Raw genomic sequence first — 20,558 nt, forward strand, 5'->3', positions numbered from 1 at the left:
GCCGAGTGACGCAGGGCCGCGCAGCCATGCTGGGTGAGGGCAGCCTGGCAGCGGCGCGACTCGGGGCGGGGTCAGCTTCACTCGGGCGGCGACAGTAGGTGTTGGCGGCCATCTTGCTCTGGGGCAAGCTGGCAACGCCGGTGTTTCTTGGCGGACCGCGGCTCCGGGGACACGGTTGCCTTCGTGAGTGTGGACACGTCGGTGGCGCCAGAGCTGGCTGTGACGACGTGCAGACCCACTGACAGACGGACTGGCGGCCATGACGCGTGAGGGCGGAACGCGACCGGTCGGATTGCCTGCGAACTTGGGGAAGGTTCGGGATCCGCATTTGACCTTTGCTCTGAGCTTCCTGGTAACCCGGACGAGCCTTGCACCTGGGTCCGGAGCGGAAAGCGCTGCACCGGTGCCCTGTCGGATTTCACTCTGATCCTCTGCTTATGAGCACCCGTTTCCTGGAAGAAGTGTCGCCTGAGCCGAATCCTGGACTGTTGGGAATTGGGGAACGGGGCCCGGTACGCTCTGGAGCTGCCAGCCGACTGGTGTGATTAAAAGAGGTAATAGATGAGATCTGTGAGCTGAGCTGTGGGGAACCAGACTACACGAGGCCTTGTAAATTAGTTGATTCATCCTAAGAGCGATGGGCAGGCTTTGAAAAGAGTCTTAGCCGAAGTGTGAACAATTACATTTGCATTTTAGATCACTGTTTGCAGTGGGGACAATGGACTGGAGGAGACGAAATTAGAGACTTGGAAGCAAGGAGAACAGTTGGGAAGCTCTTACCCCAGGCTCTGCCTTACAGAAGGGAGAGTGCAGATGGGAAAAAACAGGTGGGAAATGGGTATGAGGCAGAGGGAGAAATCCAAGACATTGCCCAGCCATTCTGACTTGGGCAGTTGGGGAATAATGATGCCATATTTTATTTTGGGGGAGAGAATGGGTTTTAGGTGCCTGTGGGATATTCAGTAAACAATGGAACGTTAGATAATGTGGGCTGGGAACCCAAAAGAGAGGGTCGGTGGGTGGGTGTGCGCGTGTGCGCATGAGCACAGATGGTCGTTGAAGACATGGGAGTGAATGCGATGGCCTAGAGAGGAATTTCCTGCATGCAGGGATGAGATGAGGGAAGAGGACACTGAGAAAGGGGCAAACAGAGGAAAGGGAACCAGGAGAGAAATATCAAGGGAACTGCTCAGATAAGATGCTGACTAAAATGTACCCGTTGGATTTTGCAGCAAGGAAGTCATTTAGTAGTTTTGGAGAGAGCTGTTTCAGAGGTATGTGTGGTGGGTTAAAAACCAGACTGAGGTAAATTGAGTGGCTGCAAAGGCACAGTGTATAGTTACAAAGACAGTTTCTTCATGGCGTTGACTGTAAAAAGAGACCAGTTGTAGGATGCAGCATGAGACTGAGTGCCAAAGAAAGGAGCTTAGGGGACTGGGACGGCCAGTGGAGATGTCCTGATGGCAGTCGGATATATAGATCGAAACACAGGAGAACAATACACGAAAAGGAAAGAAAGGAGCTGTAGAACAATACATATGGCACAATTACACAGGCATTAAACAATTAACCATGAAGCGTAGGCATGGGAGGGATGAACTTACTTTTTTATTTTAGATCCAACTTTACTGTTTCAATTTGTTTTACTATATACATGTATTGCTTTTATACAAAACTACTTTTTAAAAACCCCGGTGACGTGTCAGCCAGAAATTCTGAATCATGAACATTTCAGTGCTTGCTGAAGCCATAGGTTTGGATAAGCTCCCCAGAGAACAGCAGAGCTCTAAGAAGAGTGCTCTGGGGAATTCGTCACTTAAGGCACAAAGGGAAGAGGAGCCCTTGGAGAATCTTTGAAAAGGAACAGCCAGTGAGGAAGAATAAAAACTGGGTGATGATTGTCACAGAATCGAAAACTTGAGAAAACTCCACTGAGAAGACTGAGAACCCGTGTAGGGTTCCCTTGTTACTGTGAGTCCTCTGCCTTTCCCATCTCTTCCTTTACTTCAGTTCCTGTCTCTTCCTTGGAGCCCCATCTGAGAAAACATCCCTCCAGCTTTCAGAGACTTGCCCCTTCAGCTTGACCCTGGTTCCCACCCTTTTCTGCTTCTCAGTGCACTCTTCTCCCACAGTTGTCTCTATTTCACTGGACTCTTCAAGCTGACACCCTTTCACATGCTCTTTCCACTGTCCTATGAAATAGTTCTCAACACACTGTAATTCTGTGATGAGAAAGCCCTTTTTCTGTACTGAAGAAAATTGACCTCTTCGTAACTTCCACTTATTGCTCCTATTTTTTCTCTCTGGGTCAAAATCACAGCTACATGTCAGCCCTTCAGATAGCTACCATGTCCCTACTAAATATTTTTTTTCTAGGTCCATGGTAGTACCAGTTCAAGGTGTAGCAGATGTCTTATCTTCCGTGATCTGAATACTCTATTAAGGCTGCTTGTCCCAGTCCATTGCTGTTGCCCAGCTCTGCCAGAATTAAGATCTTTTCAAACCAGATGTTCCCTTAAAGAAGTCCCTACCCTGTTAGCAACCCATTCTCCCAAGTATCTTCTTAACTCTTCCGTGCCCACTCTGATCCCTGTGTCCCTGGCTGGGCTTTACTCTTGAACTTGACCTGACAGTGGCTTGCTGTCCTGACAGCCCTCTCCTGTTCTTGGTTCCCCATTAACTCCAAACTGCTCCACTTACTCATTTTCACACAGGCATCATACTGGCTCCTAATCTCAGTTGAGTTTCAGCCTCGCTGTCAACCCTTAGCTAGAATTCCAGTGTCCCCTGGTTTCTGAATAGAAGAGTAGGGACCACAGTCAGTCACTGGAAACTAATGATCTGCTGTCCAAAATGCTCCTTCAACTGTGCTTCGTTCACCAGTTCTGACCCTCACTAATAGGACTTTGGGCAAGTCCCTTAACTTCTCCAAGCTTATTTTCTCATTTGTAAGAAGGACAAATATAACATGCACCTCATAGGTCATTGTTTTAATAGTTATATTACATAATATACATGAAGTGTTTATGGGACCTAGCTCACTGTAAATGCTCAATCCATGTTATCTAACATATCTAACGGGTTTCAGAAATTCAGCTTCATTCTGACTGCTCTCTGCTGCCCCCATGGGGGTGACTTTTTCTAAGTGTGTGCCAGGACAAAATACAGCCCTGTCTCACCAACCCCACCAGCTAATTAGAGAATTAATCAATTCTTCTTTGGTTGATTGTTCAATCAAATAAAAATGCTCCTATATTCTTGCCCATTCTCTTGTCTTTTTCAAAGAACCTATCAGAAAGCATGTTTTTCCTGAAATCAAGATATACTGTCCCTATAATGTTCTTCGAGATTGTTAATTGAGTAACACTGGTGACAAAAGTCATTCAGTCATTCTCTTAATAAACACGTGACTTCGTGGTGCTCACTGTTTATCTGGGAAGACAGACACTAAGGAAAGAAGATACCTGTATCATTTTAACACGTTGCGTACGGATCACGAGAATCTTCGTTTTTTCTGAGCGGATTTTTATGAGGGATTTAAACCCCGCCGTATACAACGTGTTAAGTTGAGATGGGTGCTGTGGAGAAAACAGAATGCTATGACAGGAAAATGAATGATCAGGGAAAGCCTCTCTTTAAAGGGGTGGCATGGAAGCTGAGACCTAAAGAGGAGGAAGGAGCCTGCAATCTTGCAGAGAATGGGGACGTGTCCTAGACTGACAGGACACCTGCAAAAGGCCAGGAGGCAAGAAAGATCTGACACCTTGGAGAATGAGTCCCAAGGATCTCCAGGAGGAGCCACTAAACATGGGGGGTCACGGCTTTTATTTCCTCATCACTCATAAATCACTCTTCAATAGCTGTTTTATAATGTTACGAAGAATCAATAATCTTTTTTAGTTTCCAGAATTTACCATCTGAAATTTCTCTCTTTGAAAATGTGGACATTTGCCATATTATGAGTTCCTCAGATTACCTACAGGGGACACAATTTCACTTATATAATACTTCTGATTTCTAGAACATGTGTCCCAGCCCTGAACTCATTTAAAATGCTAAGAATCCTGTTACTATTGTACTTAATCATGAACTTATAACTAACGAATTTTTCTAATTCCTCACCTTACCTAATTTCTTCATGTTGTCTTCCAAACTTTATTTTTATTTGTTTTAATATAGCAAAAATAATGTAATTATCATTATTGCTCAATACCTAGATAACTCCTGAGAACTTAAAAATTATCACAAATAATAACAATTTAGTAAAGTGGGGAGAAAATACCATGAGGAAATAAATAACCTTTATATATACAAACAGTAAGTTAAAAATATAATCAAAGACCCAATAGCAACAATACAGATAAAATGCCTAGGAATAACCTTAAGAATGCATGATTGTATGAACAAAATTTTAAAATAATACACACATAAAAGAAACTTGAACAAATGGAAAGTAAATTATGTTCTTGGATAGAGAGAACATGCAATGATGTTAATTTCCCAAAGTTGTCTATAAATGTAATGTGATCTAGGTTAAAATACCAGCAAGATTTAAAAAAAAAAAAAAACAAGCTTATTTTAAAGTTCACATGTTAAAATAAGGGAGAATTGAAAAATTCTGAAAAAGCAAAGTAATGAATAAAAGCTAGCCCAACCAGATATAAAAATGTATTAGAAAGCTACAATAATGAAAACAGTACCCTGTGAATAGACAAATTGCTATACATGTGATGATTTTATATACATACATGTGGTGGCATGTAATCAACGTTTTTATGGTGAGAATGCTTAAGATCTACTCACAGTAACTTTCAAATATACGACACCTTCATTACCTATAGTCACCATGCTGTACATTAGATCCTCAGAATTTATAAGAATTTATTATTCTTATAACTGAAAGTTTGTATCCTTTGACCTACATGTCACCATTTCTCTCCTTCCCCATTTCCAAAATCTTATGACAATGGCAAAGCCTCATTCCAAATGCCTGCACTCCACCACACCACAGTGCCTACACCCAAAAGGGAATAAATATTTTTCCCTTGGAGAGAGCTCTCCAGTGAGATACTAAAAAGCTTTGCTTTAGCCTTTTCCAATACCCAATATTAAAAAAAGAAAAAACATACATAACATGCTAAAGATTAAAACCACATCATCTTAATGAACACAAAAAGCATTTGGAAAAAATTCCAGCATCCGTTCATGATTAAAACCCTCAACATCAGGAATAGAAGGGAACTTCTTACCTTTTTAAAGAGCATCTATGAAAAGCCTACAGCTAACATCATACTTCATGAAGAAAGACAATACTTTTCCCATTAAAATCAGAACAAGACAAGGATGTCTGCTCCCAATACATTTGTACTGGAGGTTTCAGCCATTAGAAATTAAGATGTAGTACGCTCATCACATTTGTAGATAGACTATAGAATTTGATGATTAATAGACTCTGTTCCAAAATTACTGCTGCAGGCTGGAGTGATTAACGGAGTAAATAAGATGTGTAAATTAAAGCTAAAACGAATTTATTTAAGTTTATAAAACCATTGCAAGAAACAAAATTCTGCAGGTTACGGGTAACTACTGCGTGCCATCCACTAGACAGACAGACATGATTCCTTCCTGGATGGGTTAATTCCAGACCCAAAAATGTCTAGGCTGGACGAAGGCACGTCTTCTTGTGCCCTCTAAACTCCCTTGGCACTCACTAAGAGTTCTCTAACTCGATCGTGTTATTTTTTCGGGGCCGAGACTGTATATTACACCTTGATTCTCCAAGGTATCCGGTAATTATCCGGAGTTCAATACCCTTCTATTGGATGACTACATCGGCCTCAGGCCCATTGCATGAAAGCTAAGGGCGCTTATTCGAAGCGAAAACGTCAATCACGTGTTTTAGGACGACTATCCGGAACGGTGTCTAGAACAGCCTGAAATTCGAACCACTCTCCAAATTTGGGGAGGTGCCGGAAGAGTTTTCTGAGATCACTTTTCTGAGCATGAGCGGAAGTCACGCTTTGAGCCTTCGGCTGGGTTTTACTGATAGGTGCCATATTCAGGACCGAGCAGTCCTTTTCCATTCTGTTCTTCCCGTTGTACCCACAAGCAGGTGACCAGGTGACAAATTTGTCTTCGCTGCAAGAAAATAAAGATCGCATTCAAGGAAGTCTTAAGGCAGCCCAGCTCCCCGTCTTCCCATAGTAAAGATGGCGGCGCCCTGAATGTGAGCGACAGGTAAAGCCACTTCCGCGTTTTTCTTGCGCCCTTGCCCAAGATGGCGGACGAGGCCACCCGGCGTGTCGTGTCAGAGATCCCCGTGCTGAAGACTAACGCCGGACCTCGAGATCGCGAGTTGTGGGTGCAGCGACTCAAGGAGGAATATCAGTCTCTTATCCGGGTCAGTTGTGCTACTGAGGTCGACCGTCTCGCAAAAGGGTGGCGGGCAAGCCGGTGTCCTTAGGAATAGGCTCCGTGTGGAAGCCGCTTCCGGTTTTAAAGTTTAATTTCCCAAATTCATAGCAATTGGAGAATTGCGGGGTTGGGGAACTTGGGGACGTTGGGGAGCAGGCAGAACAGACTCGCGTTAGGGGCCACAGTGTGACCAGACTTTCTGGCTGAAAGCAGTTATTTAGGGATACGCCTCCCCGGAAGGTGACGTGTCTCTCTGGCTCCAGGGGTTTGCTCTCCTGGATGTAGGGGAGGTGGTCAAAAGGAGTCCCTGCGGCCCTAAGCCCCGGTCCACATCTCTAGGTTCCCTCCTTCACTCTTCCGGAGGGAAGAACACGTATTAGGGCTGAAAATTCCAGTAAGTGTTAGTTGCAGAGAGCTGAGGAGCAGAGCTCACAGTCAGGAACGAGACATTCTGTCAGCTAATCTCCCTTCTGTGTAAGAAGAAAGTTTGTCTTCCTTGTAGTGGCCTGTGTGTTTCAAAGGCCAGCAGCTTTCCTGCCGCATGCGTTCATTCGCTACAAAAAAAAAAAAAAAAAAAGTTTTATTGTACATCTGCTACCTAAGAAGGGGTCCAAAGCCGACTGAGGTAGACAGAAAGTCATTGTAATACATTGTTCAAGTGGATAGAGAGAGGGAGGGGGGTACAGGGAGCCTGAGAAACTGCTAGGATGTTTTGAAGCAGGAGGAGAGATGCCTAATCCAGTTTGGGTCTGGTCAGGGAAGGCTTCCTGGAAGAGGCAGTGCTTGAGCTGAGACTTAAAGGGTAAACTAAACATAAGTTAGCCGGATAAAACATGAGGGTAAGAGAAGGACATTCAAGGCTAAAGGAACAGCATGAACCAAGGCATAGAAGCCAGAAATGCCATCATGTGTCTGAAGAAACCTAAGCAGTTCAGATTTGCCACAGCATCAAACGTGTGGCAGGGAGTGATAGGAAAGGCTTGACAGATAGGTTTGGGCACTTGGCTGTTATCTTGGAGGCTTTTGGTATACCTCTAAAGCATTTTAAACTGAGAAACAACATGGTCAGATTTGGGTTTAGATCAATCACAGTGGCAGTAGAGAGGGAAATAGAATTGACAGGGTAAAAATTGAAGGTAGGAGACAAGTTAGGAAGCTGTCATTAATCGAGGCGAAAGAAAAAGGTGATGATCCAAGCTCGCCAGCCACAGTGAGAATAGAGAGAAGAGGTAGACCTGAAGAATATTCAGAAGGTGAAATCGGCAGGACATTGTGAAGGACTGGGACAGAGTAAAGGCAAGGGAGGGTTGAGAGTGACTCCCAGGTGCTTGGTGACTGAGTGAAGCTGAGACTGCTGCCTGAGATTGATGCAGTGGACAAACAGGCCTGAAGGACAAGGGGGAAAGGCTGAGTTTGAGGTACCTGTGAAATGAAGGTAGAAGTTTCAATACATAGTTGGATACTGGAGTCTGAAGCTCTTGAGAAAATGTCTGGGTTAAAGATAAACATTTGGAAGTCATCAGCATGTGGGTGCTAGTCAAAACCGGGACTATATGAGGTCCTCCAGGGAGTGGGGGTACACCATGAAATGAGCTGTAGACTGCAGGCTGACGCTGTCAGAAGTGAGAAAAGAACAGAACCCAGGTGATATCATCAAGTCTTTTGTGCTAAACCGAGTGGAACCTAAGCATTCTGTGTTCTGCTCTGGGCAAGTCCTGTGCTTATCAGTGTAGCTTTGTCTTCAGCTTTTCTTATATCACAAAAGTTGGGTGAACATACTAAGAGAAAAAGTAATCACACACTTTTCTTTTGAAGGAAAGGGGACTGCCCTTGGCCCCAACTTCCCTCTCAAAGACCTAATTCTCTGCTTTTAGTATGTGGAAAACAACAAGAATGCGGACAATGATTGGTTCCGACTGGAGTCCAACAAGGAAGGGACTCGGTAGGTAGGCAGACCATTTTGGGAGGTATGGGGGTGCGGCTCTGACATGGCTTGAGCATTTTGGTGTCTCAAAGCTCACTGCCAGCCTTTCCTGCTTCATATTAGCTGTGTCCACTCCCATAGCTCCAGAGTTTCCCAGTTCCCTTCCCATGAAGCTCCCAGGCTGGTCACCTAGGCCAAGATGATGTCATTTGAGAATGAGAAGGATGGGCACATTGGACTGAGGTTTGGTCTTTGTTACAGATGGTTTGGGAAATGCTGGTACATCCATGATCTCCTCAAATATGAGTTTGACATCGAGTTTGACGTGAGTATGATGCAGTAGGAAATAGGGATGTTGGGAGAAGGCAGGTGGATAGTGTTATTGTTAACAAGCTAACCTTTCTTGGAAGGACCAAAGAGAACTTTAAACGGGAGGGAGAAGCTGAGGTTTAAAGTGTAGTTTACAGTCACTAATCTCCAGGTCCAGAGGCCTGATGTGCACGTGCCTCTTGGGGGGTTTGCCAGACACTTTAGTCCAACCAAGAAATGTGTGTGTGTCTGACAAGATGAGTTCCTTTCTATCCTCATTCTGTTTTATTAAGGCTTTATCATTCCTCCAGATTCCTATCACGTATCCCACTACTGCTCCAGAAATTGCAGTCCCTGAACTGGATGGAAAAACAGCCAAGATGTACAGGTAGGACTGAATAGGAGATGGAAAGGGGTCACAGAAGGGCTTAGTGAAGAACTGGGAGGCAGGAATTTTCCAAGTCTGCTGGTCTAGAGGGCTCCAGGCCTCCTACCGAGCCTGGCAAAGTGCTCAGCTGACCCTGTGCTCCCAAGAGGCTGCTTGCTTTATGGTAAATCTTGCGTGTCAGCACCTTCTTCCCTCTTGTTCCTCTCATAGGGGTGGCAAAATATGCCTGACCGATCACTTTAAGCCTTTGTGGGCCAGGAACGTGCCCAAGTTTGGATTAGCTCATCTCATGGCTCTGGGGGTAAGTTTGGGGCGTTTGGTATAAGTGTATGTGTGTGGGCAGGGGTAGGCCAGGCCCTGAGCTGTATAAGAAAGTAACTGAGAGTCAACAAGGAAGAACAGGGTTTTCTTTTGGGCATGTTCCCCTAGAATCTCCCAAGAAAGTAGCTGCTGGGACAAGAGACATTGACTGGGTGGTAGTAATCTCACAGGGTCTCCCTTGTGTTACAGCTGGGTCCATGGCTGGCAGTGGAAATCCCCGATTTGATTCAGAAAGGCGTGATTCAGCATAAAGAAAAATGCAGCCAATGAAGGATGGAGTCACTGAAGCCGGACACAGGGACCTTTGATACACTAATTCCTGTCTTCCTCTGCCCCTCTTCTTAACTCATGTAACAGCTTTCCTCACACCCCTTCACCCTCCACTGTTAGTTTCTAAGTAGCTGCAGCAGTACCAAATTCCCAGCAGTGCTGGGGAAAGAAAAACAGTTTTACTACTGAATTTCTATGTTCGGCTGCATAGAGAGGGGAAAGACGGGCTTTGGAAAACCACAAGGCAGTTTACACCTCTTGCCTGGTGGAGCAGTATGAGATCCTGGAGGGATGGGGGGTACTGAACGTGTGTGTGGAGTCTTTTCAGTTTCTGGAGATAACTCATCAATAAAAGCTGCTTCCTCCGGTGGCCTGTGGTTCTCATTGGTGGCTGTTCACAGAGGGTGAGCAAGCCAAGGCCCAATGCACATGCACAACTACCTTTAGTTTGGGAGGGAGCTGGGGAATGCAAGGAAAACCTTGACCGCTCTCCCTGCTGCTGAGACCCTGTTGTCCGTTAGCGAGGAGCCTCCTGCTTTGGCCTGCAAGGTGCTTGAGGGACAGTGCTGCTTGGCCAGCATTCACGCCCCGCAGGGGTGCTGGACACCCCTCTCCCCCGCCCCGCCCGCCAGCTCCCTGAGAGGGCTCTGCTGCAAGCCTGGGGGCCACATTACAGTTGTCAGATCCACATGCCTATGGGCCGCAGGATGGGGTGACGGGACCCTATACTCCAGGGAGCTGGTTTGGAGCAACGGTTTAAGCACGATGATGGCAGGGCTGGGAACTGGCGGTCCTAAACTTGGCTGCGTTTCCATGGTGTCGGCGGCGGAGCCAAGGGGGCCGGCTCACGCAAGCGCCGAAGGAGCAGGCGGTAGGTTCCGACTGTGGGTACGCAGGCGCAGTGAGCGACGGTGAAGCCGGCGGCCGGTGGCCTCTGGGGCCGACAAAGATGGCGGCGGGCCCGGCGGCGGGAGCGACCTGGGCGACAGCTGCGGCTGAAGCTGCGGTCGGGCCCGCGGGGGTGCTTCCCGGGGGCAGTGGGGGTTGGCCCTGAGCTGGGGCCTGGCTCCGGCTGGCCTCCCCCGCCGCCTCACCGGGGGACAGGTACGGACCGCGGCGTTATGGTGGCGGGCGGGGGGGTCCGAGGGAAGGCTGTCCTGGACCCGGGAGGACGCCCTCCACAAAGGCAGCGGCGTGGGGGGCCCGGTAGGTCTGGGAGAACTGGGCTGGAGGGGCAGCATCCGTGGGTCGTGGGGAACGCACCGCCGGACTCCTAGCCAATCAGCGGCCTCGGCCTTTCTGCCCTCGAGGGGGGCGGACCCAGCTGAAGCCCTGCTTGCGGGGCGGGGTGGGGGGGCGCAGAGATTAGGGGTCCGGTAGTTGCTCGTCCTCCCTTCCCGCCACTGCCCCTGAGGCCCTACACCACGTTGGAGCTCTAGGGTTTTGGGGGGGGGGGGAGTGGTTCGCAAGTCACCGGTTTAGTCGGCTTCATTTGCAGCCCGGAGGGGCAGGGGTTGAGCATGGCATGCTGTCCTTTGGGCTGTTACCCTTGCATGCGCACCCTCATTTGACCAGAGGTCCTAAGTGACCCAGGGCACATCCTGCTTGACTACCAGGTGTGGGGCTCCTTGTCATGAGGGTTAGATTATAGAGACAGGGGAGGTACAGGTTATCTTTGGCTTCTCAGCAAAGCTGTATTCTGCAGGAAGGTGGTGAGGAATGTAGAAAGAGTCACAGTGCCGGCTGCTATCATTCCTTCATTTACTTACTCAAAACTAAGTGTTACTTTGTGCCAAACATTATGGTAGGTACTGGCTCTGCAAATAGAAGCTAGTATGCTGGCTCAGGGTCCCACCTCCCTCCATACTCACATGCTGACCCTCTCTTTTCCTCCCAGGTCCAACCTGTGGTGTCCACAATGCCCCAGGCCTCTGAGCACCGCCTGGGCCGGACACGAGAGCCACCTGTTAATGTCCAGCCCCGAGTGGGATCCAAACTACCATTTGCCCCCCGGGCCCACAGCAAGGAGAGCCGAAACCCAGCCCCTGGGCCGAACCCCGTGTTACGACCTCTGCCTCCCCGGCCCGGTCCACCTGAGGAACGGCTCAAGAAGCTGGAGCTGGGACGGGGACGGACCTCAGGCCCTCGTCCCAGAGGCCCCCTTCGGGCAGATCATGGAGTCTCCCTGCCTGGCTCACCACCCCCAACTGTAGCCCCTCCTCTCCTGTCCAGGACCAGCCTAGCTCGTTCCAAGTCTGTGAGCAGCGGGGACTTGCGTCCAATGGGAACTGCCTTGGGCGGGCATCGCGGCACGGGAGAGCTAGGGGCTGCACTGAGCCGCTTGGCGCTCCGGCCTGAGCCCCCTCCTTTGAGACGGAGCACCTCTCTCCGGCGCCTCGGGGGCTTTCCTGGGCCCCCCACCTTGCTCAGCATACAGACAGAGCCCCCTACTTCCCACGGCACCTTTCATGTGGTATCTGCCCGGCCCTCCGAGCCTTTCTACTCCGGTGACAAGATGGTGAGGACTCGCCAGCACACATGGCCTTGCATTGCCGTGTTCCTCCACACATCCAGCTTTCTTGCCACCATATGGGTTTTCAGTCCCCTTTTCCTAAGTCCCTTTTTCAACCCCTGGTTACAGGACTCGCTGTCCTGTCCCTTACTGAAGTACCATCACAGGGTTGTCTGTGACTCCTCAGCGTGCTGGGCCACTGCAGTCCCCAGGGAATTGACCCAACCTTTTGGAATTCTCCTTTGTGTCCCCAGGCCCTTACTTTCCCTGGCTGCATCTTCTCTCCCAGGACACCGCCTAGGCTTAATTAATCTCTGGAGCTGAAGGGGGCGGGCTCAGAACCTCTGAGCTATTGTGGTTGCCATTTCCCGAGCCCAGAGAGCTAGGCTGATTGCGTTTGGAGCCATCAGGAGAGGGTGCAGGAAGGGGCCACGGGGGCGGGAGGGGGCCTTGGAGGCAGCAAGGTGGGAGTGGGGAGCAGCTGGGCAGCCATGCCAGTGCTTGGGGAATTGCCCCAAGAGCTGCAGCGCCGGCTCGCTGGGCAGAGGAGTAAGTGGGGAACAGGTGGGGCAGCCCTGGCTGAGTCTGTGCTACACTCAGCTGTGATGGGCTTCCTGCTCGTGGCCTGTGAGGTAGGGAGACCCCAGTACCCAGTGAGGGAAAGGGTAGAGCTTGGGGGTGAAATATGGGCTAGGGGAGGCAACGGGCAGCATGCTGTTGAGAGGTTAAAGGGCCAGCTGACACGTAGGGGGACCTGCTGACTGTCCTCTGACTTTCCAGGCTCCCCACACACTGCTTCTCGGCTCTGGTCATGTTGGCCTCCGAAATCTGGGGAACACGGTGAGAGCCATTCTCCTGTTCTTCCTCCAACAGGAAGGTGAACTGGTGCTGGGGGTGGGGAACTTGCTGACGGGGAAGGCCTGGGGAAGGAGGGCACGGAAGTCCTTCCTGGGCAAAGGTCTGGAGGGATGATGGCAGTGTGTCTGCTGCTCCCCAGTGCTTCCTCAACGCCGTGCTGCAGTGTTTGAGCAGCACTCGGCCTCTTCGGGACTTCTGTCTGCGAAGGGACTTCCGGCAAGAGGTGCACGGAGGGGGCCGAGCCCAAGAGCTCACTGAAGGTGGGCATTGACTCCTGCCCCCACCCAAGTCCTCTTTCCCCCAACCTTTTGCAGCCCCAACTGCAGGCCCCACATCTGGCAATTGTCCCTCCCAGCACCTGCTTTCCCAGAGTGCTCCCCACCTACTGAGACGCCTCCTGCTTTCATGTACCAGTCACTAACCTGTTTCCCTCCCCGCTCCCACCCTGATAGCCTTTGCAGATGTGATTGGTGCCCTGTGGCACCCTGACTCCTGTGAAGCTGTCAATCCTACTCGGTTCCGAACTGTCTTCCAGAAATACGTTCCCTCCTTCTCTGGATACAGGTGGGAGAGCTGGAGGGTATGGGATTTCTCTGGCCATGTCTGGGGTAGGGCCAAGCAGGGGTCTGGCAGCACCGTTCTCCAGGCAGGAAGTGGGGACCGATGTCTGGGCAGGGGCTAGTGTCTGGACGGGTGGGGTCAGTCGCCCCTACTCTGGCTATAGCCAGCAGGATGCCCAAGAGTTCCTGAAGCTCCTCATGGAGCGGCTACACCTTGAAATCAACCGCCGGGGCCGCCGGGCCGCGCCGCTCCTGGCCAGCAGCGCAGCACCCTCGCCACCCCGCCGCGGAGAGGCTCTGCTAGGCGAACCTGAGTTAAGGTAAGGCTTCCCTTCTCCCTCTTCTCCCCTGGAGTTGGCCAGCAGTTACTTCCTTCACAGAACTGAGCTGGTCCAGATTGGGGACGTAGGGTCCAGGGAAATGCTTAACCCAAAACCTGGTTTGAGAAGCAAAAGTGGGAGGAAGGCAGGAGAAGGAGGGGAGCCGACAACAGGCACATAAGGGTCGGAAGCCCTCGGAGGACGACAGCATGCTCTTCCTGGTCTGCATTCCTTTCTCTTCCTCGCACCTTGGATTTCCCCAGAAAGTCCTCTGAAGCGTTACCCCTTTGACTCTTCTTTGAAATGTAGAGAAGGAGCTGAGGTATGGGCGGGGTACAGGGCTCTGTGGATCCTTTCAGTGGTGTTTGGGGTGCCCAGTGTTCCTGCTGTCTCATGGGTGCTCCCCATTTCCCTGACCTGTGGTAGTGACGACGACCGCGCCAACCTAATGTGGAAGCGTTACCTGGAGCGAGAGGACAGCAAGATTGTGGGTATGACATGGGGCACAGCAGTGGGGACATGGGGTGGGAGGGGGCGCGTGCTTGGGAGAAGAAAGTGATACGACCAAGGGTGTAGGAACGACTGGGTGATGACAACGTGGGAAAGGTGTGAGGGCCTTGTTAGGAGTTGCGGGGGGAGGGTCGGGTGGGGAGGGGGTAAGAGATGAATCCCAGGCAGCCTCTCAGTGCCTCACAATGACTGTTCCTCCTGCCCCTTTGCCTCTCCCTAGACCTGTTTGTGGGCCAGTTGAAAAGCTGTCTCAAGTGCCAGGCCTGTGGGTATCGCTCCACGACCTTCGAGGTTTTTTGTGACCTGTCCCTGCCCATCCCTAAGGTGGGATTCCAGGGGTGGATGGGACATGGGTTCGGTGACCCAACCCTACCCACCCCACAGTGGGGGAGGGAACAGTGGAAGCCTGGATTGACAGAAGAGCTGGGAGAGGAAATTGAGAACATGCTGACCCTTTGTTCCCTTTCCATCCAGAAAGGGTTTGCTGGGGGCAAGGTGTCTCTGCGGGACTGTTTCAGCCTTTTCACCAAGGAAGAAGAGCTGGAGTCGGAGAACGCCCCGGTACGTGGGGTTCATAAGGGGCACGGCAGGGGTGAGGTTCTGGGGGCCCCCTATGGGTAAAGGGATTGCATGATGCCTTAGTGTGGGGAACAGTGCTTGTGTGTGGGTCTATTTGGGGTCTCAGCTGTGTCCTCGCACTCCTGGGACAAAGGGGAGTGGCCCAGAGGACACAGGAGTGATGGGGAAATAGTGTGGGTGTGGGTCAGGGTGTGGGAGAGCCAGGCAATGTGAGGAGCACAGTAACCTAACGTGTGACATTTATTCAGGTGTGTGACCGATGTCAGCAGAAGACACGAAGCACCAAAAAGTTGACAGTACAAAGATTCCCCCGGATCCTCGTGCTCCGTATCCTGATCTCCAAATTCTTATTTCTTCCATTCATTCCCTTTTCTCATCCCCCTCGTTTGCAGAGGCTGGACACTAGGGAAGTGAGTTTTCCTTAGGAGAAGCCGGCCACTCCACTGATCCCAGCCACGCTCCACGTGTGTCTGGGGGATGGGGGGGGGTGGAAGCATCGAGACCTCAGTCCCACTTAGAGGCCCTCCGCCTCTTCCAAGTGCTCCTTAACCAAGGCTTAGATCTGAACCGATTTTCTGCCTCCCGAGGCTCCATCAAGAAAAGTTCAGTCGGCGTAGACTTCCCGCTGCAGCGACTGAGCCTAGGGGACTTTGCCAGTGACAAAGCCGGTGTGTCTGGGAGGAAAAGTCCTGAGGAGCACCAGGAAGGGGAGGCAGAGTGGGAGCAGGCACAGCTATGGTTGTAGAATCTGAGGGTGTCTCATTCCGCAGGAAGCCCTGTGTATCAGCTGTATGCCCTTTGCAACCACTCGGGCAGCGTCCACTATGGCCACTACACAGCCCTGTGCCGGTGCCAGACTGGTTGGCATGTCTACAATGACTCTCGGTGAGAACCACCTCCTGCCCGTTCCCACTGCAGCCCGGACACCTCCCCCAGCATGAAGCCCCAGGAGGGCAGAGTGCCTGGTGAAAGGAGAGGTGGGGTCTCCCTTGGCTTCCTGCATGTTGTGCGGTTGACCTAGGGGGCAGCAGGGAATATGCAGGAAATAGCACAGCCACTTCCCATCTCCCTCCTAGTGTCTCCCCTGTCAGTGAAAACCAGGTGGCATCCAGTGAGGGCTACGTGCTGTTCTACCAGCTGATGCAGGAGCCGGCCCGGTGCCTGTGACACCCCCTTTAAGCCCTGGCACCTGTGAAACTCGTGCAACGCCCTTAAGCCCCAGGCTTCCCATTTACCTCAGAGACGTCTATTTTTGTGTCTTTTTAATGGGGAGGGGGACGGCGTGGTTGTAGCTCCCATTATTTTTTTTATTCTGAAGCACCCTTCCACGTGGAGGTCCCGTCTCCCGGCCCCGTGTACAGAGCCCCCCAGGCCCGTGCCCGTGTACAGCCCCCAGACCTCTACAGTCTCACTTTTTGTGAATAAATTTATTAAGAAAAGGTGATGTCCTTGTCTGCATTTGTGCTCGGGGTGGGCCGCGCTGGAGTCTTCCTGGGGCGCGTTGATGCCCACTTTCCCCAAGCAGTGACGGTTTGCTTTGGGAGGAAAGGGGGACCCTGGACCAGAGGCTGGCACCGGCGCGACGGTTTTTGCGGCCGAAAGGGGCTGCGCCCGGCACCCCAGGGCCGTGTTGACAAACACTGGGTGCGTTGCCGGGCGGCCGTGGCTCCCGCAGGCCCAGGCTGTTGCTAACCAAGGAGCTGCGTGTGGAGCCGCCTCCCCGCGGACCAGCTCCCAGGGTCCCCAGCCAGTGTCCCCACAGCCGAGGCTCACGGGGCCGTCCCCCGGGGTCTCACCGTCGCTGGGCCTGGAATTCGGCGCAGGGCAGCGCCGACCAGGACGCGGCTCTCGCCGCCGCGGCCCGGGGGAAGGCAGCGTTGGACACGGCCGCTCACACCCACCTGGCACCCGACCGGCTAACACCGGGCTCCACGCCGCAGCCTGTGCGACCCGTTCGGGGTTTTCATTGGTGAGTGGCATCCGGGGCCTTCCAGGACTCGCCAATCCAGAAGCAGGAAATGCTGCGCCTGCGCGAGCCGCGAGAGTCCGCGGGACGGCGAGTCCGAGGGGCCGAAAGGGCTGGGGGCGGGGGCGGCACCCTGGGCCGCGGGCCCGGCGCGGCCCGATAGCGCGGGTGTGGCCCTGGCCCGCCTCCCCGCGGAGCGCCGGCGGGAAGTCCTGCTCCTGCCCGCCGCCTGGGCCTCCCTGTCGTCCTCGTCCCTCTCGCGGGTGAGTCCTGCGCCCCCGGCGGTCCCAGGTTCCCCTAAAGCAGTGAGGGGCGGGCTTCTGGAGAGGGGGCGCCCCCGCTCAGCCTGTCGTCCTCGCGCCTCGCCCCAGGCTCCCAATGGGCCGGACCGTGGTCGTGCTGGGCGGAGGCATCAGCGGCTTGGCCGCCAGTTACTACCTGAGCCGGGCTCCCTGTGCCCCCAAGGTGAGTGCCCACGCGCGGCAGGGAGCCTCCTTTACACGCGTCTCCCATTTCCGGCGGAAGGGAACGCGCCGCCCGCTGCCCCTGCAGACCCGGTACCCCGGGGCTGGAGGCCGTGCTGCAGGATCTCTCCCGTGACCGCAGGTGGTCCTGGTGGAGGGCAGTGAGCGTCTGGGAGGCTGGATCCGCTCTGTACGAGGACCAGACGGTGCTGTCTTTGAACTTGGACCTCGAGGAATTCGGCCGGCGGGAGCGCTGGGAGCCCGGACCCTGCAGCTGGTGAGAGGCCGCGGCGGAGGGGGCCTTTCTTAGAGGACAGCGTTGGCCGGAGGAAGTGTATTGGTGGTCAGTTGTTTCCTCAGTTTCTCCTCTTCCCGAGGACGTGCGGAGAGCAGGTTTCCGAGCTTGGTTTAGGCTCAGAAGTGTTACCTGTCCGCGGAGACCATCCAGCTGCCCGGAACAGGTTCCTGTATGTGGGCGGGGCTCTGCATGCCCTGCCCTCTGGCTTCAGGTAACACTGGCACCTCCCGACTGCCCATCCTTCTGCTTTGCGCCGGCCTCGCACGGCTTCCATTTCTTCATGTCCCAGTCTGTCAGCTGTCCAAGGCAAAGGGGTCAAATGAATGCACGTGACCCCTGGAGCCGGGATGGTAAGGCAGCCCCTTCATCCGTGCAGGGGGCTTCTCCGCCCTTCACCTCCCTTCTCCAAACCTCTGCTTTGGGCTGGGCTGAGGGACCTGACCACGCCCCGGGGCAAAGACCCTGATGAGACTGTGCACAGTTTCGCCGAGCGCCGCCTTGGACCTGAGGTGACACTGCCCAGAGGCCCCAAATCCCCCTCCTAAGCCAGCTGCAGAGCCCATTTGGGAATGCCCTTTTTCTCTTCATACCGAGTGGTCGCCAGAACTCGGTGTTGGGGCGAATGCCTTCACTTCCTTCTCCTCCTTCTGTGATGGGGGGACTGCTTCCCAGCGCGCGCCCTACCCTACCTCCTCCCCCACCAAGCGCGGGCCTCAGTCCCAGGCTCACCTCTAGGTGGCGTCTCTAGCCGTGGACAGTCTCTGCCGAGGAGTGTTTGCAGGCAACAGTCGCGAGCTCAGCGTCAGGTCCTGCTTCCCTAGTCTCTTTCGAGCTGAGCAAACCCATCGTTCCGTGTTACTGGGGCTGCTGCTGGGGGCAGGTGAGGGCGGCACTGGTTTAAGGGGGATTCCACTAAGAATCGCCAGGTGAGGGACCGGAAGCAAGCGGTGCTATTGTGATTCTTCTCTGCTTCCTCGGTGCAGGGCGGAGCTCGCAGCCTGACTCCGCCATCATTCGCCAGGCCCAAGCTGAGCGCTGGAGCCAGTGGTCACTACGTGGAGGGCTGGAGATGCTGCCCCAGGCACTCACCACCCAGTTGACTCATAGGGGGGTCAGTGTTCTCAGAGGCCAGCCAGTCAGTGGGCTCAGCCTCCAGGCAGAAGGGCGCTGGAAGGTAAGAGAGCCCCCTGGAGTGTGATGAGCCTGTGCTGGAGTTGCCCTCTCTGCCTAAAGGTTACAACCAGGCCAGGGCTGGCAGGATTGGAGCTACTTACTGGTGCCCTAGGCACTATTTAAAAGTGCGCTACCCCCTCACCCCCCAACCCCCCACCTTCTTAGGCCTGACTTGTGGACCTTGCTCCAAGAGCCATTGACCAAAGTCTGTGGGTAGATGTCATGCTTGTAAGCGGCTGAGAGATAGGGGAAAGAGCTCCCCACCCACACTGGACATTCCAGAGTGGACACGGGCCTGTCTGGCCACTTCCTGGAGGCATAGGAGGGTGACTGGGGGCTGACTACACAGTCTCGCAGTCTCTTCACCCTGGGTCAACACCCAGTCTGATGCCACTTGGGTGCCCCCGAAGCTGAGGCAAACTTCCCGTTATGTCTGTGTCTCAAATGCCTTCATCCCATCAGGTGTGTCTAGGGAACCGCAGCCTGGAGGCTGACCATGTCATTAGTGCCGTTCCAGCATCAGGTAATGGGGCAGCTGCCCTCCCCTTCCCCAGCCGGGGTGAGGCAGGCTGTAGGTCTCTGGGCCAGCAGGACCATGCCACACCCCCAAACCGGTCCTCCTGGGCGTCCGAGGAAACGACAGCGTGAGTGCCTCTGCCTGTGCCCCTCCAGTGCTCAGCAAGCTGCTGCCTGCGGACGCTGCGCCCCTGGCTCGTGTTCTGGGCACCATCACTGCAGTATCCGTGGCCGTGGTGAACCTGCAGTACCGACGAGCTCGTCTGCCTGTCCAGGTGACAGAGAGGAAGGGGACGAGGGCTCCACCGCACCCCTTCCCTGCTGACCAGCCTCCTCTTCTCCAGGGATTTGGACATTTGGTGCCATCCTCAGAAGACCCGGGTGTCCTGGGAATTGTGTACGACTCAGTGGCTTTCCCTGAGCAGGATGGCAGCCCCCCCGGCCTCAGAGTGACTGTGAGAGGGGCTTCCCAGGGCTCATCTGGGCCGGTGTGGCTATGGCCAGGCTGCTCAGTGCCGTGTTCTCCCCCTAGGTGATGCTAGGAGGTTCCTGGTTCCAGACGCTGGAGGCCAAGGGCTCTGCCGTGTCTCAGGAAACACTCCGACAGCAGGCACAGGAAGCAGCTGCCACACAGCTGGGGCTGAAGGAGCCGCCAAGTCACTGCTTGGTCCACATGCACAGGGTGAGCCCCTCGCCGAGGGCGCGCACGGGTGCTTTTGTCATTGTCCTCGTCTTCCGAGGCCTGGGACAGCAGTGATCAATTTCCCCTTTCTCTCCTCTTCTCTCCCCAGAACTGCATCCCCCAGTATACGCTAGGCCACTGGAAAAAACTGGGTACGCTGGGAAAGCAGCTGGGCTGAGAAGGGCCAAGGAATGAGAGCCCAGCTCTAACGTTCCGTGTCCTTTCTTTCCAGAGTCAGCCGCCCAGTTTCTGGCCACTCAGAGGCTGCCCCTGACTCTGGCCGGCGCCTCTTATGAGGGGGTTGCCGTGACTGACTGTATAGAGAGCGGACGGCAGGCGGCAGCCCAGGTCCTGGGCACAGAACCCAGCAGCTAAGCCTCACCCCACCCCTCCCTGCCCAGCTGGCAGGGCGTCTGTCACCCATGAAAATAAAAGTTGCTGGAGCTTGGCTTGGTGGCCGTTCTGGCAGCTCGGAGCAGAGTGGCGGGGGCCAG

General features: G+C 53.4%; 3 protein-coding genes across 10 annotated transcripts; all 3 read left to right on the top strand.

Moving 5' to 3' along the window:
- The first annotated feature begins 53 nt into the window (after window positions 1-53).
- On the top strand, window positions 54-9,996 carry UFC1 (ubiquitin-fold modifier conjugating enzyme 1). Of its 4 annotated transcripts, none has more exons than XM_074322027.1 (7): window positions 54-827; window positions 6,113-6,400; window positions 8,289-8,356; window positions 8,600-8,663; window positions 8,959-9,035; window positions 9,246-9,336; window positions 9,546-9,996. In XM_074322027.1, the coding sequence occupies exons 2-7, from the start codon at window positions 6,278-6,280 to the stop codon at window positions 9,624-9,626; spliced, it is 504 nt and encodes a 167-aa protein (XP_074178128.1). In that variant the 5' UTR covers window positions 54-827; window positions 6,113-6,277; the 3' UTR covers window positions 9,627-9,996. The 4 variants fall into 4 exon arrangements, with proteins under 4 accessions (XP_074178128.1, XP_019568508.1, XP_019568507.1 ...); XM_019712949.2 differs by having other exon boundaries at window positions 54-554; window positions 6,110-6,400; XM_019712948.2 differs by having other exon boundaries at window positions 54-554.
- Window positions 9,997-10,501: 505 nt separating this feature from the next.
- Window positions 10,502-16,404, top strand: USP21 (ubiquitin specific peptidase 21). 2 transcript variants are annotated; one of them, XM_074322008.1, is made up of 13 exons: window positions 10,502-10,730; window positions 11,524-12,144; window positions 12,919-12,978; window positions 13,136-13,256; window positions 13,449-13,560; window positions 13,721-13,876; window positions 14,255-14,367; window positions 14,607-14,710; window positions 14,861-14,947; window positions 15,214-15,292; window positions 15,526-15,633; window positions 15,736-15,850; window positions 16,042-16,404. In XM_074322008.1, exons 2-13 carry the CDS (start codon window positions 11,545-11,547, stop codon window positions 16,130-16,132), a joined length of 1,746 nt encoding a protein of 581 aa, XP_074178109.1. In that variant the 5' UTR covers window positions 10,502-10,730; window positions 11,524-11,544; the 3' UTR covers window positions 16,133-16,404. The 2 variants fall into 2 exon arrangements, with proteins under 2 accessions (XP_074178109.1, XP_019568466.2); XM_019712907.2 differs by having other exon boundaries at window positions 10,509-10,730; window positions 14,303-14,367.
- A 602-nt stretch (window positions 16,405-17,006) lies between these two features.
- Window positions 17,007-20,512, top strand: PPOX (protoporphyrinogen oxidase). Of its 4 annotated transcripts, none has more exons than XM_019712909.2 (13): window positions 17,007-17,194; window positions 17,303-17,396; window positions 17,538-17,672; window positions 17,756-17,904; window positions 18,070-18,202; window positions 18,429-18,573; window positions 18,677-18,867; window positions 19,329-19,389; window positions 19,539-19,657; window positions 19,727-19,837; window positions 19,915-20,064; window positions 20,174-20,216; window positions 20,297-20,512. In XM_019712909.2, the coding sequence occupies exons 2-13, from the start codon at window positions 17,310-17,312 to the stop codon at window positions 20,437-20,439; spliced, it is 1,467 nt and encodes a 488-aa protein (XP_019568468.1). In that variant the 5' UTR covers window positions 17,007-17,194; window positions 17,303-17,309; the 3' UTR covers window positions 20,440-20,512. The 4 variants fall into 4 exon arrangements, with proteins under 4 accessions (XP_019568468.1, XP_019568469.1, XP_074178121.1 ...); XM_019712910.2 differs by having other exon boundaries at window positions 17,789-17,904; XM_074322020.1 differs by lacking the exon at window positions 20,174-20,216.
- The last annotated feature ends 46 nt before the right edge of the window (window positions 20,513-20,558 follow it).

The sequence above is a fragment of the Rhinolophus sinicus genome, linkage group LG17 (assembly GCF_036562045.2).
Source record: "Rhinolophus sinicus isolate RSC01 linkage group LG17, ASM3656204v1, whole genome shotgun sequence".
NCBI lineage: Eukaryota > Metazoa > Chordata > Mammalia > Chiroptera > Rhinolophidae > Rhinolophus > Rhinolophus sinicus.